This window comes from Haliotis rufescens, unplaced genomic scaffold, assembly GCF_023055435.1.
Source record: "Haliotis rufescens isolate VD_foot unplaced genomic scaffold, xgHalRufe1.0.p SCAF_2, whole genome shotgun sequence".
Classification (NCBI taxonomy): Eukaryota; Metazoa; Mollusca; class Gastropoda; order Lepetellida; family Haliotidae; genus Haliotis; species Haliotis rufescens.
The window spans coordinates 74,449,140-74,475,601 of NW_025963890.1; the positions used below are offsets into that span (position 1 = coordinate 74,449,140).

A 26,462-nucleotide genomic window follows, 5' to 3' on the forward strand; every position below is an offset into this window, starting at 1 on the left:
TACCATTCTTCCAAAACAGCTTGACAAACAGGTGACAAAAGTCGTCACCATCTCCATCACTCGTCACCAATTCTCTCTTGCTCATGAACTCGAAATAAAAAATCATTCTCAATGACTCGTTGTTCGCCATAGATCTAACTTAAAAATCAAGGCCTCATTCAAGCGACCCTGTGATAGACTTAAACCCGAAAAAACTGTGTAAAGTTTTTAAGCTGGAAACAATTTTTGCAATTTTCTGAGGGTTATGTTAGGGAAAGGGAAGTCGTTATGCTATTAGATGTTCCAAGTTGTCATAGAGACGGTATGCAACAAGATGCTTAAAGTAATAGTGATATCGCCAATTGTTTTAGTCATGGAAGAACAGGGTACTTGATTGGATGGCTATTTTTAGCATTGGGTCATTGGAACCAGACACCAAACAAAGCTATGGCGGTGAATGTGTCCAGGGTATTAATCGTAACAGAATGGAGATTTAATATGCTGCATGATCATGTATACAAGTCAATCATGTTGGCATGGCATGACACAGAGCTAGCTTAATCGTGGTAATCAGGGTGAAAATATTAAATAGGGGTCGCATGCGTGGCTGCTTGTACTATGCCGATATTAAAGTGCTAGCCCACTGAGATACCATGCTGCAGTTTAACATTGTGTGTGTGTGTGTGTGTGTGTGTGTGTGTGTGTGTGTGTGCTTTTACTTGTCTAGACTAATGCCAATTTTATAGTGCTAGCCCAAGGAGATACCATGCCGCAGTTAAGCATGGATAACCCACACTGTATACCGACTCCAAGCCAACCAGCCTTTGTTTTAGCCCCTTAATGCTGAGTGCCAGGCAGTGTAACAACAAGTACCATCTTTTAAAATCTTTTGGTATGACGTGGTCAGGGATCGGACCACGGAGGCGGTCCATGACAAGAGAAACAATGAGATGAACACTGAGATGAACTGTTGTAAGATTTATTAACTCTAGTTACTACTGACTACTTGTATGTACATGAATAACCTGCATCTGAAACAATTTTACTTCATCTTTTTCTGAGAAGCTATATATCAGTTCAATGTTTTGTTATTGAGAGAAATCTTTCAAAATTGACACAATGTCTAGATATAATTGACTAGAAGCATTTAAGTACCAGCCAGTGGTCTTCAAATTAGAAATTATTTCACTTACAAAAACAGCATAAGATACTTGTAACCTGAAAGGCAAAAAAGTTACTTGACACTGAACAGGACAAGACATGGAACATGGATATCAATATACAGCCCAGTGTATACATTCTCCTACACAAGACACTGAGAGCAATCATATACTAGTTAATACTGATGACACTCCAATACATGTAGGTTTAAATAGGTACAAACAGGAACACTGTGAACCTGTCACCTGTAGGAACAGCCACAAAGGCTAAATACATGTAGCGTGATCTAGAGCTTGATATCAAAGCTCTGAACATATGACGTCAGGTGCACATTGTCAAGAGCAGTCTGTGTCAAACATCAAGAGCAGATTCTGGTCCTGTGGCTGCCTGAGTTAGGCTTGAATGTTTAAGTAGAGCTCAACATACTCAGTCATGCTTTTCCAACAAATTTATAAGGCCATTTAGACTTTATTTCATTATTTTTCCATATGTACATCCCAATATTCTATTGAAATATTCCACAGCAAATATTTCAAATAGTAGTTGACAATTAACTTGCTATATGTCAACACATTATTAGAGAAAAAATAGACAGTGTTTACAATGGTTGCCAGATTCAGGGCATTTTGTCAAAATCCAAGGCCTTCTAAAGGGAGATTGAAATCTAAGGCCTTTTCAAGGCCGGTATGCCAAAGGTCCTTTAAGCCTGTCTGAAAACTGTCTGTGGCCTCCTCCAATTCAGTAAGCTAAAGCACCTGCACTGCTCTTTGATGTCACATGACTATTAGTACAGCACAACATTATTAACATGATGAAGTAACTAGGCACAACTACAAAATACATCTAAGAATTCATGAATATTTCACTGAGTATTTTCCCGCGAGTTACAGCACCATAATTCCTAGCCTGTCAACTAAATCCACACATGTAATACACCATAAATAACACATGAACATTCTACAGTCAACTAGCAACAACATAAATTATATACCTGCGTGTTATTTACAGATTAAATTACAGCGATGTTATTGTGTCTTATTGCCATGATTAGTGGACCACATAAACTCAAGTGATGACCCTGGACTCCAGGGGAAGGGAGACCAGCGCACTGGCATCTGTCTCAACCAGGCTACTGTTGGACTGAACGTCTAGTCCAGGCTACTCACATGCTCGGAGGCTGTGACACTGTAGCAGCACACTGGAATCTGTCTCAACCAGGCTACTGTTGGACTGAACGTCTAGTCCAGCCTACTCACATGCTCGGAGGGTTAGTGACACTGTAGCAGCACACTGGAATCTGTCTCAACCAGGCTACTGTTGGACTGAACGTCTAGTCCAGGCTACTCACATGCTCGGAGGCTGTGACACTGTAGCAGCACACTGGAATCTGTCTCAACCAGGCTACTGTTGGACTGAACGTCTAGTCCAGGCTACTCACATGCTCGGAGGCTGTGACACTGTAGCAGCACACTGGAATCTGTCTCAACCAGGCTACTGTTGGACTGAACGTCTAGTCCAGGCTACTCACATGCTCGGAGGCTGTGACAATGTAGCAGCACACTGGAATCTGTCTCAACCAGGCTACTGTTGGACTGAACGTCTAGTCCAGGCTACTCACATGCTCGGAGGCTGTGACAATGTAGCAGTAGAAAATGAAATAGGAATAACAGACAAAGCCTAAAGAAATATTATCATTGTAGTAAATATGGACTATAAATGTGATCTGGTATTGACAGAAATCCAGATTAGTCAGAGTCCAGTTTGACAGATTTCTCTTTATTATTGCTAGAATATTCATAACTGTAATTTGTTCTTAAGCAAAATGAAGCCAAGATGTTATGAAGATGAAGATGGTGATGATTGATGATGATGATGCTGGTTAAATATATTTGCCATCATGATAACTTGTATTTAAAGTGTCTTAAGTTATCTCAACATGTGACAATAAGTTTTGATATTCTAAAGAGGGCGGGGATTTCTAAAGTTTTTCATGGACAATGTTTTCCAACCGGCACAAAGCACTAATACATGAGGATAATGAAAGTTACGACTACTGTCACGACCATAATCATACATGTGTATAATCATCATTATATATCAACTAAATACTATCGAAACTATGACTGCTGTCATGACTATAGTAACACCCAAGGACATGCGTATCATCATTTATATACAAGGTGAACCATTATGGCACAATAATGTCACTTAAAATTAATACAAACTAAAATAGAAACTTACAACAATTCCAATAAATATATTCCAATCTTGTTAAACATTTTAAAAAAAGATTTTCAAAAATTCAAAAATTTTAAGAAGTTCATAAAAAAACAATATCAAAATGTGTAAAATGCTAAAATTCTATTCAATTCTTAACAATGTGTTCGAATACAGGGTCTCCAGTACAAGTTGTATTAATGGGCCACTGATGGGTATGTTCAGATCAGTAAACAAGGTCAAAGCATTGACAGAAAGAGCAGATGCCAGTCAACTCAGAGAGGCGCCAGTCAACTCAGAGAGGCGCCAGTCAACTCAGAGAGGCGCCAGTCAACTCAGAGAGGCGCCAGTCAACTCAGAGACGCCAATCCAATAATGGCGCGTAATGGTACATTAGAATACAGGAAAAACAAAGTACTGACATTTGAATACTAAGAGACAAGCATTCCGGGGTAAGAACAAGGAACACTTTACCCTGAGCAAAGATAAAATATACTGATCCATCACACACATACTTTGAGACAGTTTTGAGACTACTTATGTGTAGTGGAGATGATCCATCACAGCCTCGAGGTTTACATGAGTACAATCTCACAGAGCCTGTATGCTTGATATGTTATGATGTAGTGTTAGTACTGTATTACCTAATGTAGTCAAACGACTTAGCTCTGTCCATACTCTTGCTATTTGCCATTGGACAAGGTCCTGCAACCCAACCCCTTGACCTTTGTGTTGAATCAGTGATGGGTCTACTGTTAGCTGTAACTTTGGATCTCTGACTCTGTGTTGAATCAGCAAAGGGGCTGTTGTAAGCATCAATCAGAGCCAGAGAGTGAAGGCTTGAGGACAGTTTAGGCGTGCTGGAGTTATGCTCTAAAGGCTTCCTGACCTGTCTGCTGGGTTCTCCAATAGGGGAGAATGCTGGTGTGTTATGCAGGGGTTGGAACGGCTGTCTTTCCGGTCCCTGTGACCTTCTGTCACCTTTAACCTGTTTCTGAAGGTCAAGGTTCTCATCCTGGAGGTCCACAAGCTTGAGGTCAGACTGACCCAAGTCCTGGCTGAGATTCAGGTTACAAGGCACCCTGTTGCTATTGTTTATGGCTTGCCGGTAAGAACTAGCAAGACTTGGACACACATCTGATAAGACTGAGCTTGTCTGGGTGTGACGGACTGGTTGAGGTTTGAGAACATCTACACAGCTGTCACCATTCACCTGTTGGGGAGATATATGATGAACCAATTTTGAGTTGTTGAGACTAGACTGACTATGTCCAATGGACCTGTCTTTGTAACCACCAATTTCCTTGTGCTCTTCTGACTGGCGTTTCTTATATCTCCCATTTAGAGATTTCTCGGAGTCACTCCGCTTACCATGTAAAGACTCAATCTCTCGGGATTTCCTTCGTTCCACACGATCTTTCGATCTGTTTTTGATTGGCATGGGAGAACCTCTGACAGGGGCTCCACTTGCTTCACTGCCCCTGATGCTGGACATCTTAGACGAATGTCTGTACGTCCCAAAGGGAGACGATTCTTTCACATTATTCTGTGAATCTATGTAGCTTCTTTGGAAAGGTTGGTAGAAGACACCAGAATCATACTGACCTGATGACGGCCTGCTGTGAGCATCAACTGACTCATCTGAGAGTAGAGATTTCCTCGACCTTTGTTGCGACCTTGGCAATGTTGCGATGCTGTGACCCTTATCAGACTGACCAGTCTCGCATTCCACAATTTGTTCGACTGCCTGCCAAGCACGACTGTTAAAGAGATCCACACTTCGCCCAAACCTAGCTGGTGAGTTTTGGAATTCTTGCACCTTCAGAGGACTTGGCTGATGGGTGATGGAATCATTCAGATCCTTGAGATACTCTCGGACCAGGTGTCTCTTGGGCTCCGGCATGTCCTTCACCTCCAGGAGGGCTGTCCTCAGTGGTTCCAGGTTCAGGTAGTCTAGCCTCCAGGGGGTGTCTGGGACCAGGCTGTTGCATGCTCCGGGGATGTCCTCATTGTCCCCATACTGTAGTCGACTGGCACCTGGTATCCCCGGGTTGGTCCGACTCTTGTGTCGACTAACAGCCGGGACTGACTGTGTCTGGTGGAACGAAGAGGTGTTTGTTGAGTAAGGCACAGCATATATTGGCTCGGGGGAATTCTGGAGTGAGATGTCATGATACTGCATACTCTTTTTCTCACTTCTGTTGGATGTATTGGTGAAAACTCCAGACTCATCTTCAGTTCCTACTGAGTATACTGGTGAGTCTGATTCTATGGATTTCATTGCAGGACTGATGTGAGATGGAGTGGAGCTACAGTCTCTCCAAGGACCTTTGACAGAGGGAGTGTACAGCTCCGTGGACCTATCCATCCTGGATGAAGCTTGTGAGATGTGTCCATACATTGGACCAGAGTCCCTGGAACCAGAGATATTGTTGTAGTTACTGACACATTCAGGAGGGTCCATCAGATCAGGCACAGATGTATCCAAAAAGCCATGATCAAAAGCATTGTAGTTAGATGTTGTTTGTGGTGGACTCATGTGACCTCTGCTGACCTCCGACCGGCTTCTACTGCTTGATCTACTCCTACCAAGCCTCCCATACTGCCTGCTGCTGTTGCTGCTGTTGCTGGTGTTGGAGTGTACAGTGACATTGTGCAGTGATTCCCTCTGGCTGTACGAACCAACATTTGACAAATCTTTCTGGCGGTATGACTTGTTATTTGATGATTCTCTTTGGCTATATGAAGTTAGATTTGATACCTCTCTCTGGCTGCATGAATCAAGATTTGACACCTCTCTCTGGCTGTAAGAATCAAGATTTGATACCTCTCTCTGGCTGTAAGAATCAAAATTTGATACCTCTCTCTGGCTGTAAGAATCAAGATTTGATTCTGCACTTTGGCTGTATAAATCAAGATTTGATGCCTCTCTTTGACTGTATGAAGCCCATTTTGAAGAATCTTCGTGAATATACGAATGCTCTAGGAGATCTGAGGCATTGAGAGTTGACAGTGTGTCATCATCTCTCCCGACTAATGGCGCCCTCAGCCTGCCAGCTGTCTCCTCCCACAGTTTCCCGGCATCGAGGGGCGACAGTGACACTGGTCTCATCCCTAAAGACTCGTAGCTTATCTTCAAAGGACTATGGTATGTGCCATTAAATCTATCTTCATGGAATCCATAAATGTCCTTCTGGGTAAACATCCTATTTCTTGGCACATATCTTGAGCTGACAGTTGAGTTGAAATCATTTGTCTCATCACGTCGATCTGCCTGATCCTTGTACCCCCTTCCCCGATTTTCGTTCACCGATGACCTTGACCCTTGGAGCAGCTGTCTCGTGCTGTTCGCAGATCTGCTAGATGTCAGTGTCCCATTGTTGTAGCTCCGAGTTGTTTGACTGTCCTTCATGTCGAGGGAGCTGTCAGATGAGCTGCTGCGACCAGCTAGCCCCGCCTCCCACACACGCTGCATGTGTTGCTGGGAGAAGCCCCCTGAGGATCGCGTACTGACTCGGCTGAAGTTCAGGGTGGTGTGATCCATGTCCCGACTGAGCTCCACGATGTCACTGCCCAGGACGGACAACAGAGTGCCGGCAGTCACGTCAAACAGACCAGGACGAGGTTCCAGCTGAAACAGACAACGATCTCAACTATCTGTTTTGACCAATCACATGTGACTGTTTCTAAATCATAGGACCAATCACAACTGTCCTCTTTCAGATCAATCCTCTAACAATGGTCTGAAGATCAAGCACTGATGATGCAGATGTTGTTTAAAATAGCTGTTTCCATATATAGCAATGTATTACCGCTTACAAAACAACAACAATTTAAAGCAAAACTTTCATAATTCATTTTTCTGAACCACATCATCCTATTCTGAGCCAATTAGCATTTGTCACAGTGGTTTTCAAGGAGTGAGTGAATGTTTCTGAATGCCACAGTGAACAGTATTCCAACTTTATCACAACGGCATGTACATAATCACCCAGGGACTGAAGGCATGAGCAACAATCCACACCATCTGATGACTCTCTGCTTGGTACCACCAGAACAGCCTGATACAAAACCTCAACAATACACATTGGATACAATCTAAATGGATCAGCTGAGAAAATAATGAAGAAATGTATTTCTTTGGGTTTAATTAATAATCAATCTTCCTGATACAGCTAATATCAGATGTATAATATGTAGTATGCACTGCTAGTCGTCACTGTGTTACCTCCCTTGATTAAGTGTTACCATGGTTACAAATGGCGGCCCAGAATTTCTCTCGCTCATGAAAGCAAAATCACCCAACTGGTTTTATCAATTAAAACATCAGGATGTATTTCAAAGGACAGTGAAATTTGATTGAACATCCATTTCTAGCATCGTTTCAACCAACATCAAAGCAACGGTATCATGGCCAAGGTACCAGGGTATATACTCACCGCCAAAAGAAACGCGAACCGTAGAAACAAATAGAGAAGAACATACGTTAAGAAAGAAGTTTCCAATGTGTACCACTTAATGACAAAACTAACTCTCAGTCAGGTGGTACCACATTGTTTCTTTATCTTCAACACAATATGCTATACGTGATTTCCAAACTTTACACGCTAATCCTGTCGCGCATCTTGAGTCATGGATCTATGACGTCACATGTGATGCGTTCATGAGCATCGGTTCACACAACATACCAGTATGTTCGTTTGTGCATCAACATGTCAAACCAATCGAATACCTCTTGAATATGAGTAATTCTTCATATCTTAACCAACATGTATGGTATTTGCATTTCTTTTGGCCGGTGAGTATATATAAAACACTGGATAATGAAGGATGCAGCCGTACCTGATTATTGAGAACTGTGTTGTGTACTGTTGACTTGATGGTGTACAGGTAGATGGGGCCACCGGGATGCAGGAACCGGTAGTACAGCAACAGACACAGAATACCTGGACCACAAAGGATACCGGTAATCATTAGAAAATATAAGACCCAATCAACATCAGATTTAGCATAGATCTTTTTGAGCAAGGAGGGCACGGGTGGCCCAGTTGACTGAGGAGCCGCTATTCACTGTGCAGAGTTGCGTCCCTTGGTCACACCAGAAACCTATGATTGTGTGTTTGAATCCTGGTTCGCCTAAATTTTGTTTCTAGATTAATGTGGAGGAATGCCCCAAATGATACAGGTGTCAGGCTATTTACATTTAGTACTAACTACTAAATGACCTTATCGCGCGTATCCAAACCATTGGCTAAATACGCCCATAACCGAATCACCCCTTGTAACTGAATCCCCCCCGGGTCAGCACCCTGCACCGTGCCCGGGGCACTAGATCCCACACAAGCGTCATCCCTCCTTTGCTACATCTCTATAGTCCACCATTCGCGCACCATCTCTCTTCAAGTACACACGTGTTTTGCTGTATCTAATCGCTTTCCAGCCCACCCGCCCAGCTTGCCACTCCCTTTCTTTCCTTTTCAGCCGGTATGTGTCCCCCTCACCTGGAATTCTAATCACTTCTTTTCTTCAGCGAGCATCTATTACAGGTACCAGCAGAGCAGATTGTAATATATGTAATTAAACCTGTACATATGTAAGATAGGTTTTCAGGGCGCTTGTCTATATGTAAATGACTACCTTTTAAACGATTCTGATATATGTAAAGAAACATGCCTTCTAAATAGCCGAATATATTTATATGTGTGAATATGTAAATAAACATGCCTTCTAAATAGCTGTATATATGTATTTATGCAAATACCTGTCTCAAAACTAAATTACCGGTTTGTCGCGGTGTGCGGGGTTCTTGTTGGCTACACTGCTAGTAACAAATTACCTTGCTTCCAAATTAATACTCTTGCTTAAGGCTACCTGCTTTTCAGCGGGAACCTTTCCGGGATAACGTTTTCTCAGTGGGAACCTTGTCTTTCCCGACTTTTCAGCCGGGGAATCGTAAAATAATTTACGTTGGGCAACCAATTGCCACGTATATGGGCCCGGTGGCGGAAGTCGTCTTGTCAAGCGGTAGCTGACAGGTGGGCCCGCGGCGGTAGTCACGACAGTGGTTTTACTAATGGGGCCAGGCAGTGGGATCTGCTTTGGCCAGCTACCTGGGGCCGGGCAGCGGTAGCTGCTTTTGGCAGTGTGGTAGTTGCCAGGCAATGGTAGCGTTTAAATATGCTACCATGGGGGCCGGACAGCAGTAGTGGTCTCAGGCCAGCAGTGCTAGCTGCTAATTGCCGTTGGCCATGCTAGTGCCCATGGCAACGGTAGCATTTTGGTATACCCAACTAGCAGCTTAGTAGCCCACTAGTACGTGCACACCCTCGGCCATTTAATCCAATCTCAACTTGTGTTTGATTATAGGCACGGGCATCCACAGCTTGGTGGCCCATGCCTCTCCTTGGCATATCACGGGATAATACCACTTTTAGCACATAATTAGCATGATTAGGGCGAATCGGGATTCAAGCCCACAATCATAGATTTCTGCTGTGCCCATGGGACACAACACTGCACTGCAATTTGCGGCACCTCAGACGACTGGGTCACCCACGCCCCTGCCTTAGAGAGGAGTTTGGCGTTACACTGCTTTGAACAGTAGTCCGGTTATATCAGAGCATGTCAGCTTCATGTGAGAGGAAAGCCAAAGTGATGCAGGTCTCAGGCCACTTATGGTGCTGACAAACCTAGAAACATAACCAGGGCTAAACCAGGATTCGAACCAGCAGTCATAGGTTCCTGGCACCCCAAAGGGACAGAACTCCATACAATGGATATAGGAATAAATGAAGTTATAGGGGTAAAATAGTCACCAAGCAGGAATCCACCAAATACCACGGATGGTGTGACAAAGACCAGGACGGAGGATGTTTCCTTATAGGCGAACCACACAGCAACAAGCGTGGCATTCTCAAGGAAGAACACCAGATAGAACACCAGCATGCGGTAGCGGCTGCGGCCCTCGCGCAGGTTCAGGAAACAGAAGATGTACATGAAGCCTGCCACAATCTGAAACAGGCCACGTTCGCAAATTCCATCTCCGAAATCTGTGCCCTTTACAGAGATCCATATTGTCATGGCAATCCAGTGAATACCTGAAATGAAATAAAACAGATTTGAGACATCTTACACCAAACAATGTCCAGATCATTAACAGCAGAATCATCTCAATTTCTGGGCCATGTATTCCTTATTTATTACTTGCTTCACAGATATATTTAGTATGGTTAGATAGAGAAAGGCAGTCAGTGTGTTGTTTTACGCCTAACTCAGCAATATTTCAGTTATATGACGGTGGTCTGTAAATAACTGAGTCTGGACCAGACAATCCATTGATTGACATAATGAGCATCGATCCACGCAGTCTGAATGCGATGACATGCATCAACCGAGTCAGCATGCCTAACCCCCAATTCTGTAAGTCACCTCTTATGACCAGCATAGGTTGCTGAATTCTAACCCGGATCTTCACAATAGGTACTAAGTTACAGAAGGTTTATGTATATTAATTGTTGATTCATACACTGAAACAGTATTTTTTTTACCACCCAGTCATTTAGAAATAACACGACATAATACATTGTAAAGAGTTGCATCCCTTAGCTATGCCAGGATCATATGATCACAGATTTGAAACAGAGATTTTGATCCACATTTTGTTAGCCTGTGCTGATCATGCTCCTGTCATCCCACATTAAGTTAATGCATCGTCAGCAGTCAGCTTGGTCGGTGGAATCAAAGAAACGGGTCAAAAATCATGCCTTAATATGCACTCTTATAAAATTGAAGCAAGCAGATCAGTGATTCAAAGTAATAAAAGAAACCTACGATTCCCATTACTATTGCTGCTTATTTTCACTTTCAGATCAGTTTATTATCTTGGTCTTGACACTGTCATAAAAAGTGAGCTATTGACAGTTTTCAACTTCGATAGTGATATAGAAGAATGTTGATAAATCATGAAAATCATGTTTCTTGCAAACCACATTATCTTACCTGCAGCAAGAAACACCCAAGCCTTGAAAACAGTGGCAAACATGACAAGGGCCATAACTCTTGCAGCAGTCATAAAGGTTTGCCAGAGCCAGTGCACCACCAAACCGCCCCAGTTTCTCCTGTAGAGGTCTCTGTAAGCCAGTCGAAGTCCATCCCCATAGGCTGTTAGAGCCCACGCCAGGGAGATGAGAGAACTGCACACCGATATACCTATACCAGCACAAGGCAGCAATGTGAGTTCAGTCAGGTAGGGGAAATGTTTCCATGGCTACATTGTTCCCTTCTCTACATCTTCCCGAGGCAAGAGAGTTGACCGACTATAAAAGTCCAGTTTCCATCCTCGCTGAACTAGGCTGGAATTTCGTGGCTCAATCGCTGCGCCACCAGTAGCTATTATGAGTTATGTCCCTTATGATTCCCTATTATTGATTAATCAGATTCCACCTATGATATTACTTGCATTTGCTTCAAACCAAATGGTGGTTAATCAAGATCTAGATTGGAATAAAAAGGGTCTATCTCGCCATGCTCACTAAGTGCATCAAATTACTTGAGCACATTGATTACAAACATGAAAATAGCTGTCAACACCCAGTTGACAGTACACATGCATTACAAATACTGCAATCAACCGAAATCTGCAAGTCAGTTTACAAACAAGATGACGATTTCATTACCTGATTTTGATTGGACTATACAAAGACTCGTTAGTCCAGCAAAAACATACCAGAAACTCCGAAATAACAGCCTAGTTCGGAAAGGGTAGAAATTGGACTTTTATAGTCAGTTAACTCCCTTGCCTCAGGTATGTGCTTCTCTAGGGCAGCATCAGACTACATCATGTATCCCATCAAAAGTGGAAGATATCATCACTTACCAAAGTATCCATCACATTACATGCATGGTTCAAGAGTAATGTCAAATTAGATCATTGTATGAGGCCTCTCTGTATACACTTTAAACAGTTTAACATGCTGATATACAGATTATACGGGTTAGACAGAATGCTGGACTACACAGTCGACTGTTCTACCAATAGTTATGACTGTGGACAACATCAAGACTAAGGGTTTGTCAACCACAATGACAACAATGTTGTTTTTTAGGCTTCCTCCACTGACCTGCAAGTATCGTGATGTTGTTGGCAAGGAAGATGACGTAGAGCTGCAGACACAGCTGGGGTGCTGCCTCCATGAATGACTCCATAAGACGAAGAATACACACGTCATTCTGTTCTCGGTAGACACGGTCAATGTCGTTGAAGCTACGAGTTGATCTAGCCTTCAGGGCCAAGCGTATCACACTTAGATACCTGAAATTAATTACGTTCAATACCATCATCAAACCCAGAACTGAAATCTGAGAGAGATGTATAACATGTCTATTCCCAAACTGAGCGAGTGAGTGAGTGAGTGAGTGAGGCAGGCTTTATGCCGCTTTTAGCAATAGCCTAGAATATCACAGCGGGGGCCAACAGAAATAGGCTTCACACATTGTAACCATGTGGGAATCAAACCCTGGTCTTCGGCATGACAAGCGAACACTTTAACCACTAAGCTACCCCACCTGCCCAAATGAAGTTGAAATCACAATTAATTAAAAGGGGAACATGATGAATATGCTGACTGTCACAGAGTCGGCAATCAGAGTAATCATTATCATAATATCAACATGCTCATAATTACTTTCTGTTGTTAATAATCTATGTTTAAAATATTTTCAGTGAGCATGCATAATCATAATAATATCTGTATTAACATGTCACCACTCACCTTTGAACAGGAGCAAACAGGAAGAGATGAGGAAGACAGGTGGCGACGGTGAGGGACTTGTCCGAAATGTGCCACTTGAGACTGAAAATCTGAATCAGCAACGTGGGTACACCCACAAATCCTGCTGTCAAGGATCCCCACACTAAGTCACCATTTTCAAAGAACTGAACAGTCACTAAGATATCTGAAAGTTTAAAAAATCTTCAATTATCATTCGCGTCATCATCAGTTCAACACTGTCCTGAACACAGATTAGCTGGTACAGTGGCCATAATCCAATTGTTTCTAAAGTATGGCCTGACAGAGGTCACAATCAGGGACAGAGAAATATTACCCACAGGAAACACAGATCAAATAACAATAATAATTTCTTATTTATGCTCATTGGCTAGTTTGTTCAATAATTCCATTGCTTTCATTGTTTGCGAGGATGCCCAGAGCAACAGGACGTCAAATGAGAGCATTGTTTTGAAATATTTGAAGATGTCATCCCTTGTTCATGACGTCTTTAACTTGACATCATACCAACAAGAGACCAGTCATTACTTTTGAGCACACATGTAATGTGCAGTGTTCAGAATGCACCTTTGGTGACTTTGACGAACTGATAACTTCTCCTGTGTCTATTCTTTAATAGTAATTGTTAGTAATATACATGTAGATGCAAAATCTTGGTTAAGGATACTGAATTGCTGTTTAGGCCAGTTAGACAAAATTCCTGTTTCTCATGACGTTTCACAAGTCCGATACGTTATAAGGAAAATGGAGAGAGGATTTCTTATATTTCTTTAGGTGGATACAAATCTGCAAACACTATTGACAGAAGTAAATTTGATTCTTGTGTACCAAATGACCTTTCTTTGCCCCCTACTGATTCAGGTGCAAAAAGTCAAAAGTTGGTGCAAAAGCAAATCTTTGTTTGAGAAAGTGTTTCATAAACATGTAACAAAGCACCTATAGGCGGCCATCCAGTCAAAAAAACACAAAGTTGAAATAAAGGACAAAGTCTGCAATAATTCTAATGGTCAAATGTTCCAAATAAAGAATGAATGTTCCAAATAAAGGTCATTATTTACATACGAATAATGAATTCAAAATACAAAACAATACCAAAGAACAACTTGCTAACAAAAGACATCATATGTAAAGAAAGCACAATGTGTAGAATACATGCTAAAGAACGTCAGTGCACAAAAAGGATAATGAACTGCTAGAGGACCACATGGGCAAGTTAGAAAGCCAGATGGGGCTGCAATGTTTAAAACATTCCTGACAACTTTTGTTTGCGTGTTGTTCATTGGTATTGTTTTGTATTTTGAATTCATTATTTGTATGTAAATAATGACCTCTGTTTGTAACATTCATTCTTTATTTGTCTACCTTGTCATCTGTCAGCTTCTAAGTAATACCTATTAAACAATTTATCCATAAAATTGGGTCTACCATGTCTACCTTTATTTGTAACATTTGACTATTATAATAATAGTTTTTTATAGTAATTTACTGTGTACTTTAGTCCTTTATATATTTTTACCAAATATCCGCCACTATGCAACTTGAAATATTAAATAAAAAAGTATCAAGGATGGGTCAACTGTTTGTTGGGGGAAGGAGGAGGGTCATTAGAAACAAGAGATAACTTATGCTTATCAAGCCTTAATTTGTAACATATGGATTCCTAATGATTGATTTCTACAGAACAGTGGCTACATATGTTTGGAGTCAGTCCTATTCTTTTTATATTTATTGATTAGCCTCACCACTTTGTATCATTTCATGTTTGTATTATCCCTAGTATCATTGCCAATCCCCTCAACCATATTTTCTTACTGAACATGCTGAATAGAGAGGTAGAAATCTAAATAATAGTCACTTTTAGTATCAATATGAGGATGATCCTTATGAAAATATATATCTTTAAATATATAGGTAAACTTTGCAAGTGTTCGTAAACTAAATTGTTCTTACACAGCCTATTTAGGCTTTGCCCATGATGAATTTTGATGAGGTCATTAGGAGAACGACAGTCGTGCCACATTACAACAGATTACGTCATGGAAAACTATTTGTGATGAAAACATGCCGCAAGGAAAGGTCAAACTTGTTGCGTGACCAGCTGATTGTTTCAATTAGCAAATCACAAACGGGTGCAAAATTGGAGGCAATAATACTGTGCACAAAAACAAAACAAAGGATAGTGACCGAAGGGACGGAATTACCTGTTCCTACATCCAACAGAAATGTAATCAAGGAAACAAAGTTAACAAATATATCATAGGGTGATATTGTTTTAGCCATCTTCATAAAATTGTAGCGTTTATCCAACAGCAGGTGCGCGAATCCTTATCCATTTGAATCTGGCGGTACACTAGACGCCATTTTGACAACATGGTCACGTGATAAAGAAAATCCTGCACTTTAATTCCTTTCCGAAATTTCTTAATTAATGTTATTATATTGGAATCCCCTATAAATAATATTTCGGATATTTACAAATGTTTTCTTAGTTATTAATGGAAATACTATCAATTTCAACCGGAGTAAGGATAGACAGAGCCAAGTCACCATCAGCTACAAATATCAAACGGGAACGTGGAAACGATATGTAGTAAGGATACAGTATATTTACAGGTTGATCACAATTACCAAACCCGATAATATATTATTTCAAAACATCATATTTGTAATATTTGCACGAGGGAGTTGAAACTACGACATTATATCTTCTGTTTTCTTGTTCTTTCTAAGTAGGTGCTAAAAGGTGGATCCATGTTGCGAAAAGAAGAAAATGTCATGTGCCGAGGTAACTGAGAATGAGAAGAAGAGGGATGGATGAGGAGGTATCATGTTTAAAAACAAAAAAATTATCACAGCGTCAGTATATATCTGTCATTGAAATCAACAAAAGTTAGACATTTTATCATACAGGTTTTACTACATATGCCATAGTCTACATTTGTGACAAATACCACATTTTTTAAATTTGAAATAGGAATACAATCAGCGAAATCAGTCACTCCAAGAATAGGTATGAGAATGTAAACAAGATGTTTATAATTAAATTGATCTACCCTAACATATCAACAGCCCATGGATATGCATTTGTATTCCCAAGTCTCGACATTTTGAAGAATAGGACAACTTTTGCGTATGATAATACCACATGTTAATCAACAATTAAGAAATGTGAGTATGTCCTTATTCTGCTACATGTATTTCAGTTGTCATACCGAAGACAAGGATTCAGTTCCCTACTTGGCAACTATCGGGTGGTCAGGCTCACTGACTTGGTTGATGCATGTCATCGATCCCAATTGCGTGGATCGATGCTCATGATATTAATCACTGGATTGTCTGGTCCAGGCTCGATTATTTACAGACCGCCATCATATAGCTGAAATATTGCTGAGTGCGGCGTAAAACAACAAACCAACCAACTTGGCAACTGATGTGTGCATGTCCAATTTTGATGCACTTCATTCAGTCCCCGGGATAACTTACGTAGTCATTAAGTTTCAACAAGTTTCTGAGAAGAGTTGTGTCCCATAACTGTGCAAGGATCTGATGGAAGTGGTTCTGAATCTCAGATTCCGACAAAAGTTTGTCACCACCAAGCCTCTGCTTGTGTGTTTCCCTAGACCTGTAAACATTGATGTGGTGCTTCACAATGGGCCCTCTCAAACATGTGTAAAGCTGACACACGGATATCGGTTACATAGATGAAATATAGTTCATGCAATGCCAGGAGATAACTAATTAATTCAGACACTCTCTCAAGGAGATAACCTATGTCAGGATAAGACCAGGATTCATATTCCCTTTTATTTTGTATTTATTGCTAATGCCAGTTAAAATAGGTTGCCATGGCAACTGAAAGGCACACTCAGAAATATTTCTTTAACACGATATTTTGTGACACCGTTATTATGTAAAAGCTATGATAAATCTACTTTCACACAAATAAACAAGACAAGCACATGTAAAGTGATAAACATGAAATCACTCAATAAAGATATTGTTTGTATCAGTGTATATTTATATTTATCAATTAGAAAGTAATCTTTGTGTACAGCCTCTACACATATACATTGTAGTGTATATGTGCTATGGGCCTGTGGCATTTCCATATTGAGAATAAAAGTTTTGGGGTACTGGCATCCTTTAACATGTGGCGATCCCCTGTAGTATTTCAATCTTGGGGCCCATTCATTTTTATCATTTATCATTAAGGTTATAACAAGAACCCCTGGACTGCCATACTTGCTTTTAAACACTCTGCATGTCAGCTATTTGAAAAGTATCACATGGCACAAACTGTGTGAACAGCTTTGATAATGAGATCAGTAGCATACGAAACAAGCTAGTTAATGTAAGAGCTAGGCACTTGACTTTACAACAAGATGGTCTTAGACAAGTATAAAATGTGCTATAGTTTAGTAATTAGTCAAAACGTTATTAACTTTTTCTTGAAACTAGTGATGTGAATTTGCACCAGCCAGTTAATCCAAATCAGTTTAATGTATCATGAAGTTGCATCCCTATAATTGCATAACAAAAGTACTTTTTTATTGCTGTTATGGTAACGAAAGATCCATATTTCAGGCTGAATGGTCTGATAGTGATAGGCTGAAGTGAGGTGTGTGTCAATCAAGGGGAGTGTCCACCATGCGACTCCCACCGCTCCCCACAGTGTCGGAGATCGTCCACCTGTACCAGCTGACCGCTCGTAAACAGCTGGCTCAGAACTTCCTCCTGGATATGAACCTGACGAGGAAGGTCGTGCGGAAAGCTGGCAGTTTGGATGGAGGGTTTGTGTGTGAAGTCGGCCCTGGACCAGGGGGGATAACTCGCGCCATCTTGAATACAGCAGCCAAACGAGTCGTTGTGGTAGAGAAGGACGGGAGGTTCATCCCAGGACTACAGGTAGGTTGCTGCCTAGAGTATAAGATGTGATTGTACAGACAGGCAAGAGCCTTGGGTTGGACTGTCACACAATCTCATCAGAATCAAATCTTAGTTTGTGTAAGCAATGATCTGAAGACGTCCTATTACGAGTCTTGTCAGTACGACCTTTCATCCGACCCATCAGAGTGTTGCTTACCAGATCAGGAAAGCGACAGTCGGAATTTGTTTTCTAATCATGTAGCCTCACAAAGGTTAACAGGGGTATTCTGAACGACGGTTACGGCCTGTATGACTGTTTCCATCAAAATCATCGTCTATATCTCTCTCAAATGGGATAAACATTTGAATGAATGAGACGTTGCATAGCACGTGTGAAGTACTACCATACAATCTTGACCATATTTGTTCAGTTTTCAAATTTAATTGAGAACTTTGTCAAAAATATTTTTCAAGTGTAGTCTGAAATGGAAGTCGCCTTTTTGAAACTAGTGCCGTAAAGCTAAAGAAAGCTGCTTTCTGATTGGCTAATATCGACCTCTTGTTAGTCATTTCATTGGTAGGTCAAAGTTCCCGAAGAGTTGTTCTGATGTGACCTGTAATTGGATGTCTTGAGATCTTTGTTTAGCGGTATCAGGAACTAAGATCTGATTTTATTGAGATAGGACATCACTGTGCATTTGGTGTGAAGGGATTCTCAGTTTGTGCTACAGTCATCATACACTCTGCAATACAAGCGACTCTAGTCATGTAAAGGTGACATTCCACCATCGATGGGAATGAAAAGAGGCCCAACCAAATCTTATTTAGTAAATACATGTATCAATTGACCCCTGAAGATCCGGGGTAGAAAAGATCTTCAGCAAACCATGCTTGTCGTAAGAGGCAACTAACAGGATCAGGTGGTCAGGCTCGCTGACTTGGTTGATGCATGTCATCGATCCCAATCGCGTGGATTGATGCTCATAATATCAATCACTGGCTTGTCTGGTCCAGACTCAATTATTTACAGACTGCGCATTATATAGCTGGAATATTGCTGAGTGCGGCGTTTAACAACAACAACAACAACCAAAAAAAACGTGTAAACTAAGTAGCATCATTGGAGAAGGGAGTGGTCAGGATTGTATCTGAACCTGCTCAGATATGTTTGGCCCCAAGTCTGCAGCAGATGTCAGTAAAAAAATTCAAATATGAATACAGAATTTCCCATGTCATGTTATATTCATGATATTTATTTCACTGATAACATAATCAATAGAGGAGACACTTTGAAGCATAGTTTTTACCTTATTGCAATGTTCGAAATGTTCAAAAACCTTCGAATTAAAGAAATAATCATCTTTAAGACAAATTTCAATTTTGTACAAATTAAAACTTTTCAATTTGCCTGCGTTTATTTTGGAATCCTTGCTAAGTCTCTGGGTTGTACAAGTGGCCCAGTTGTCTGATGGTAGACACTTGGCCACAATCAGCTTTGCAGAGTTGTGTCCCTTAGTCCTGCTAGAATCAGATGGAATGTGTTTGAATGCCAGATTGGCTGTGATTATGTTCTTGGATGGTCAGAACCATGCTTGTTGGTGTCACATGCTTGTTGGTGTCACAATGTGTAAATGCCTAGCATCAGCAGCACTTTGGGCTTTCCTCCCATATTAAAATGACACAAGAAGATATATTTGAAATACATACACTGCCAGATCTGTTTTATCATGATTAAATATTCTTCGTTTTTTATCAAAATTGAGGTCAGTTGCTGAAAAATGTACTGTATGACAATGTGTTGTTTTTACATGTTTAATATTTCATTCAACAGATGTTAGCAGATGCCAGTGAAGATCGAATGAAGATAGTTCATGGGGACATCTTGCAATTCAAAATGGAGCAGATAATTCCAGAGACTTACAGAGTTCCGTGGGAGGACAAACCCCCCAATGTGCACATTATTGGCAACTTGCCATTCAATATCTCCACGCCTCTGATTGTACAGTGGCTAGAAGACATTGCCAATCAGTCCGGGGCGTGGTCTTTTGGTCGTACAAGGCTGACCTTGACCTTCCAGAAAGAAGTGGCTGAGAGAATGGTGGCGCCCGTGTCTTCTGACATGCGATGTCGTCTGTCAGTCATGTGTCAGTATTTGTGTGATGTTAGCCTCAAGTTTGGAATCCCAGGTGAGTCAGAGGAAATGCGAAATCTTTTGGACATTTTTTGGTTTTAAAAGATTCAAGTTAAACATGTTAAAAGGATGAGGGCCCAGTTTGTCCGACTGAAAATGTCAAATTTGAAAGTTTCTTAACATTTTGAAATATTGATATGAACAGTTATGTTGATCAGCTAACATCATTTTTCTTTCCTCCTCTTGCCAATTGTGTCCTTCTGGAATGAACAAGTACGTAACAATGACTGAGTATAGGAGTGAAGACTGTCATGTCATGGCAGAATAATCATTTAAACTTGGTCCCAGTCTACAACCGTATAGTGATTATTGACTGTACAGGCAAAGCTTTATGATGATGTATTGACTGTACAGGCAAAGCTTTATAGTGATGTATTGACTGTACAGGCAAAGCTTTATAGTGATGTATTGACTGTACAGGCAAAGCTTTATGGTGATGTATTGACTGTACAGGCAAAGCTTTATGGTGATGTATTGACTGTGCAGGCAAAGCTTTATGGTGATGTATTGACTGTACAGGCAAAGCTCTATGGTGATGTATGGACTGTACAGGCAAAGCTTTATAGTGATGTATTGACCTACAGGCAAAGCTTTATGGTGATGTATGGACTGTACAGGCAAAGCTTTATGGTGATGTATGGACTGTACAGGCAAAGCTTTATGGTGATGTATTGGCTGTACAGGCAAAGCTTTATAGTGATGTATTGACTGTACAAGCAAAGCTTTATGGTGATGTATTGACTGTACAGGCAAAGCTTTATGGTGATGTATTGACTGTACAGGCAAAGCTTTATGGTGATGTTTTGACTGTACATGCAAAGCTTTATGGTGATGTATTGACTGTACAGGCAAAGCTTTATAACGATGTATTGACTGTACAGGCAAAGCTTTATGGTGATGTATTGACTGTACAGGCAAAGCATTATGGTGATGTATTGACCTACAGGCAAAGCTTTATGGTGATGTATTGACTTACAGGCAAAACTTTATGGTGATGTATTGACCTACAGGCAAAGCTTTATAGTGATGTATTGACCTACAGGCAAAGCATTATGGTGATGTATTGACCTACAGGCAAAGCTTTATAGTGATGTTTTGTCTGTACAGGCAAAGCTTTATGGTGATGTTTTGACTGTACATGCAAAGCTTTATGGTGATGTATTGACTGTACAGGCAAAGCTTTATAGTGATGTATTGACTGTACAGGCAAAGCTTTATGGTGATGTATTGACTGTACAGGCAAAGCATTATGGTGATGTATTGACCTACAGGCAAAGCTTTATGGTGATGTATTGACCTACAGGCAAAGCTTTATAGTGATGTATTGACTTACAGGCAAAGCATTATGGTGATGTATTGACCTACAGGCAAAGCTTTATGGTGATGTATTGACCTACAGGCAAAGCTTTATAGTGATGTATTGACTTACAGGCAAAGCTTTATGGTGATGTATTGACCTACAGGCAAAGCTTTATAGTGATGTATTGACTTACAGGCAAAGCTTTATGGTGATGTATTGACTTACAGGCAAAGCTTTATGGTGATGTATTGACCTACAGGCAAAGCTTTATGGTGATGTATTGACTTACAGGCAAAGCTTATGGTGATGTATTGACCTACAGGCAAAGCTTTATGGTGATGTATTGACCTACAGGCAAAGCATTATAGTGATGTATTGACTTACAGGCAAAGCTTTATGGTGATTTATTGACCTACAGGCAAAGCTTTATAGTGATGTATTGACTTACGACAAAGCTTTATGGTGATGTATTGACCTACAGGCAAAGCTTTATGGTGATGTATTGACCTACAGGCAAAGCTTTATAGTGATGTATTGACCTACAGGCAAAGCATTATGGTGATGTATTGACCTACAGGCAAAGCTTTATGGTGATGTATTGACTTACAGGCAAAACTTTATGGTGATGTATTGACCTACAGGCAAAGCTTTATAGTGATGTATTGACCTACAGGCAAAGCATTATGGTGATGTATTGACCTACAGGCAAAGCTTTATAGTGATGTTTTGTCTGAACAGGCAAAGCTTTATAGTGATGTTTTGACTGTACATGCAAAGCTTTATGGTGATGTATTGACTGTACAGGCAAAGCTTTATAGTGATGTATTGACTGTACAGACAAAGCTTTATGGTGATGTATTGACTGTACAGGCAAAGCATTATGGTGATGTATTGACCTACAGGCAAAGCTTTATGGTGATGTATTGACCTACAGGCAAAGCTTTATAGTGATGTATTGACTTACAGGCAAAGCATTATGGTGATGTATTGACCTACAGGCAAAGCTTTATGGTGATGTATTGACCTACAGGCAAAGCTTTATAGTGATGTATTGACTTACAGGCAAAGCTTTATGGTGATGTATTGACCTACAGGCAAAGCTTTATGGTGATGTATTGACCTACAGGCAAAGCTTTATAGTGATGTATTGACCTACATGCAAAGCATTATGGTGATGTATTGACTTACAGGCAAAGCTTTATGGTGATTTATTGACCTACAGGCAAAGCTTTATAGTGATGTATTGACTTACAGGCAAAGCTTTATGGTGATGTATTGACCTACAGGCAAAGCTTTATGGTGATGTATTGACCTACAGGCAAAGCTTTATAGTGATGTATTGACCTACAGGCAAAGCATTATGGTGATGTATTGACTTACAGGCAAAGCTTTATGGTGATGTATTGACCTACAGGCAAAGCTTTATAGTGATGTATTGACTTACAGGCAAAGCTTTATGGTGATGTATTGACCTACAGGCAAAGCTTTATGGTGATGTATTGACCTACAGGCAAAGCTTTATAGTGATGTATTGACTTACAGGCAAAGCATTATGGTGATGTATTGACCTACAGGCAAAGCTTTATGGTGATGTATTGACCTACAGGCAAAGCTTTATGGTGATGTATTGACCTACAGGCAAAGCTTTATGGTGATGTATTGACCTACAGGCAAAGCTTTATAGTGATGTATTGACCTACAGGCAAAGCTTTATGGTGATGTATTGACCTACAGGCAAAGCTTTATGGTGATGTATTGACCTACAGGCAAAACTTTATGGTGATGTATTGACTTACAGGCAAAGCTTTTACACCTGCGCCCAAGGTGGATGTAGGCGTGGTGCAGTTTGTACCGCTGATGAAGCCCCGGATCAATCTACCGTTCAAGATGGTGGAGAAAGTGTGTCGACATGTGTTCCACTACCGGCAGAAGATGATCAAACATTCAATAGCGTAAGTGTACACCTAGGTCTGATGGGGGAGGAGATGTACTCGGGAAAATGTACACCATTAACAGTAGCGTAAGTGTACACCTAGGTCTGATGGGGGAGGAGATGTACTCGGCAAAATGTATACCATCAACAATAGCGTAAGTGTACACCTAGGTCTGATGGGGAGGAGATGTACTCGGGAAAATGTATGCCATCAACAGTAGCGTAAGTGTACACCTAGGTCTGATGGGGAAATGTATACCATCAACAGTAGCGTAAGTGTACACCAAGCTCTGTAGGGCGTAATGTGATGGCGGAGGAGATGTACTGGGGAAAATGTATACCATCAACAGCAGCGTAAGTGTACACCAAGTTCTGTAGGGTGTAACGTGATGGCGGAGGAGATGTACTGGGGAAAATGTATACCTTGAACAGTAGCGTAAGTGTACACCAAGCTCTGTAGGGCGTAACGTGATGGCGGAGATGTACTGGGGAAAATGTATACCATCAACAGCAGCGTAAGTGTACACCAAGCTCTGTAGGGCGTAACGTGATGGCGGAGGAGATGTACTGGGGAAAATGTATACCTTGAACAGTAGCGTAAGTGTACGCCAAGGTCTGTAGGGCGTAACGTGATGGCGGAGGAGATGTACTGGGGAAAATGTATACCTTGAACAGCAGCGTAAGTGTACACCAAGCTCTGTAGGGCGAAACGTGATGGCGGAGGAGATGTACTGGGGAAAATGTATACCTTGAACAGTAGCGTAAGTGTACGCCTAGGTCTGTAGGGCATAACATGTGATGGCGGAGGAGATGTACTGGGGAAAATGTATACCTTGAACAGTAGCGTAAGTGTACGCCTAGGTCTGTAGGGCGTAACGTGATGGCGGAGGAGATGTACTCTGGAAAATGTATACCTTGAACAGTAGCGTAAGTGTACGCCTAGGTCTGTAGGGCGTAACATATGATGGCAGAGGACATGTACTCAGGAAAATGGTTACCATGACTAATGACCATGTCCTTTCTTTAATTGACTGACCATAGACGCATGTCACTACTACACACGGAAGTGGTCTTATGTATTCAGGAGTGATGGAGGACTTTACTGTTTGAAAACCTGTGAAGTGTTGCCAGTAACAAGAATTTACTGAATTATTTTTTTTGTTTTTTTAACAGCAAGTAGATAGTACTTTTTATTGTTTTATTTGTAGTCCTCCTGATAAAGCATTTGTTTTCAAGTTGTTCACCAAGCTAACATATTGGGAATGTGTTTTAGAAATTACAAGAAACAAACTAGAATAACTGAACTCTCCGTTAGGGTTACCTCCCTTTCTGAGTGTAGACACTGGATTCCACCTGAACCAGTGGAATGTACCATGACCTGTGTGTTCCAGGACATTGTTTCCTGTGGACATGCCAGAACTCACTGCTGAGATGTTTGAGAGGAGTGACCTTGACCCCTCGTCCCGTCCCCCACAACTCAAGCTGCGGGACTTCAGCAAACTGTGCAGCGCCTACAATGACATTTGCTGTCAGCATGCTTTCATATTTGACTTTGACTACAGATCAAGGAAACATGCCAAGTTGTTACGCAGAGGGCGCAATACTCTGATTGAGAAGTTAGAAGAGAAAAGTTTAGTTGATTTACCTGAGACTGAGAGTTCTGATGTGGAGGTACCTGTAAGATAGCAGAGAGTAGGGGTGTGATGAGGAGGGTAGAGACAGGGTGGGACTAAAGGGAAGAGCGTGGCAGGGAGGGGGAGGGATCTGAAGTGTGTGGAGAAGCAGGGAGATGGGGGTTACCTGTAAGATAGCAGAGAGTAGGGGTGTGGTGAGGAGGGTAGAGACAGGGTGGGACTAAAGGGAAGAGCGTGGCAGGGAGGGAGAGGGATCTGAAGTGTGTGGAGAAGCAGGGAGATGGGAGGTACCTGTAAGATAGCAGAGAGTAGGGGTGTGGTGAGGAGGGTAGGGACAGGGTGAGACTAAAGGGAAGAGCGTGGCAGGGAGGGAGAGGGATCTGAAGTGTGTGGAGAAGCAGGGAGATGGTGGGTACCTGTAAGATAGCAGAGAGTAGGGGTGTGGTGAGGAGGGTAGAGACAGGGTGGGACTAAAGGGAAGAGCGTGGCAGGGAGGGAGAGGGATCTGAAGTGTGTGGAGAAGCAGGGAGATGGGGGGTACCTGTAAGATAGCAGAGAGTAGGGGTGTGGTGAGGAGGGTAGAGACAGGGTGGGACTAAAGGGAAGAGCGTGGCAGGGAGGGAGAGGGATCTGAAGTGTGTGGAGAAGCAGGGAGATGGGAGGTACCTGTAAGATAGCAGAGAGTAGGGGTGTGGTGAGGAGGGTAGAGTCAGGGTGGGACTAAAGGGAAGAGCGTGGCAGGGAGGGAGAGGGATCTGAAGGGTGTGGAGAAGCAGGGAGATGGGGGGTCGAGCAGGGAGATGAGGGGAGGGGAGAAGGGATGTGTGTGAAGGGGGGGGGGGGGAGATGAAGGGAAGGAGATTTGGGGGTTTGGGGGGAGGGGAGCAGGGATGTGGGTGGGAGATGAGGGGGTTTGCAGGGGAGGGAAGCAGGGATGTGGGTGGGAGATTTGGGGGTTTGGGGGGAGGGGAGCAGGGATGTGGGTGGGAGATGGGGAGGAGGGGTAGTGGAGCAGTATGTATGGGAGAGGGGAGCAGGGCTGTGAAAGAAAAGAGTGAGGTAGAGGAGGGGTGTGACAGTGGAGCTGAAGGGACATTCAATTTAGTGGAGGGAAATATTGTTACAGTAAGGTTTATGTGTATTACTTTTGTCTGGCATGGCTTTGGTTGAGCAAATATAAGATTAAATTGATCCTATTTGTCTGTTATTTTTTGTTTCTGCTGTTGTTCCAGCATGTGTCAATCAGGCAAATTCATAAACCTAATTATAAAAAAATATATATGCACTGAGTTACCTTAATATGCACTTGTCATAAGAGGCGACTATGCTTGTCATAGGAGGTGACATACAGGATTGGGTGGTCAGGCTTGCTGTCTTGGTTAATGCATGTCAT

At 41.7% G+C, this 26,462-nt stretch overlaps 2 protein-coding genes across 6 annotated transcripts; one reads left to right on the top strand and one right to left on the bottom strand.

The window, feature by feature from the left end:
* Nucleotides 1-944: 944 nt before the first annotated feature.
* Nucleotides 945-15,560, bottom strand: LOC124133259. Its single transcript, XM_046497596.2, has 7 exons — nucleotides 15,347-15,560; nucleotides 13,128-13,311; nucleotides 12,477-12,667; nucleotides 11,356-11,565; nucleotides 10,173-10,454; nucleotides 8,200-8,303; nucleotides 945-6,988 (listed from the first exon to the last, which is right to left on the bottom strand). Exons 1-7 carry the CDS (start codon nucleotides 15,429-15,431, stop codon nucleotides 3,998-4,000), a joined length of 4,047 nt encoding a protein of 1,348 aa, XP_046353552.2. The 5' UTR covers nucleotides 15,432-15,560; the 3' UTR covers nucleotides 945-3,997.
* Nucleotides 15,561-15,695: 135 nt separating this feature from the next.
* On the top strand, nucleotides 15,696-25,172 carry LOC124133260 (dimethyladenosine transferase 1, mitochondrial-like). Of its 5 annotated transcripts, none has more exons than XM_048400556.1 (6): nucleotides 15,696-15,735; nucleotides 15,876-16,001; nucleotides 17,730-18,050; nucleotides 19,843-20,197; nucleotides 23,301-23,454; nucleotides 24,827-25,172. In XM_048400556.1, the coding sequence occupies exons 3-6, from the start codon at nucleotides 17,793-17,795 to the stop codon at nucleotides 25,119-25,121; spliced, it is 1,062 nt and encodes a 353-aa protein (XP_048256513.1). In that variant the 5' UTR covers nucleotides 15,696-15,735; nucleotides 15,876-16,001; nucleotides 17,730-17,792; the 3' UTR covers nucleotides 25,122-25,172. The 5 variants fall into 5 exon arrangements, with proteins under 5 accessions (XP_048256513.1, XP_048256512.1, XP_048256517.1 ...); XM_048400555.1 differs by having other exon boundaries at nucleotides 15,698-15,735; nucleotides 15,876-15,967; XM_048400560.1 differs by lacking the exon at nucleotides 15,696-15,735 and having other exon boundaries at nucleotides 15,886-15,930.
* The last annotated feature ends 1,290 nt before the right edge of the window (nucleotides 25,173-26,462 follow it).

Excerpts from the sequence above, each read along its gene's own strand:
- LOC124133259 (XM_046497596.2), bottom strand. The coding sequence starts at position 15,431 with ATGAAGATGGCTAAAACAATATCACCCTATGATATATTTGTTAACTTT. Across the intron at positions 13,312-15,346 it reads TCTGTTGGATGTAGGAACAG|ATATCTTAGTGACTGTTCAG; the intron begins GTAATTCCGTCC and ends TTAAACTTTCAG. Across the intron at positions 11,566-12,476 it reads CAACATCACGATACTTGCAG|GTATATCGGTGTGCAGTTCT; the intron begins GTCAGTGGAGGA and ends GTGCTGGTATAG.
- LOC124133260 (XM_048400556.1), top strand. The coding sequence starts at position 17,793 with ATGCGACTCCCACCGCTCCCCACAGTGTCGGAGATCGTCCACCTGTAC. Across the intron at positions 20,198-23,300 it reads CCTCAAGTTTGGAATCCCAG|GCAAAGCTTTTACACCTGCG; the intron begins GTGAGTCAGAGG and ends ATTGACTTACAG. Across the intron at positions 23,455-24,826 it reads ATGATCAAACATTCAATAGC|GACATTGTTTCCTGTGGACA; the intron begins GTAAGTGTACAC and ends TGTGTGTTCCAG.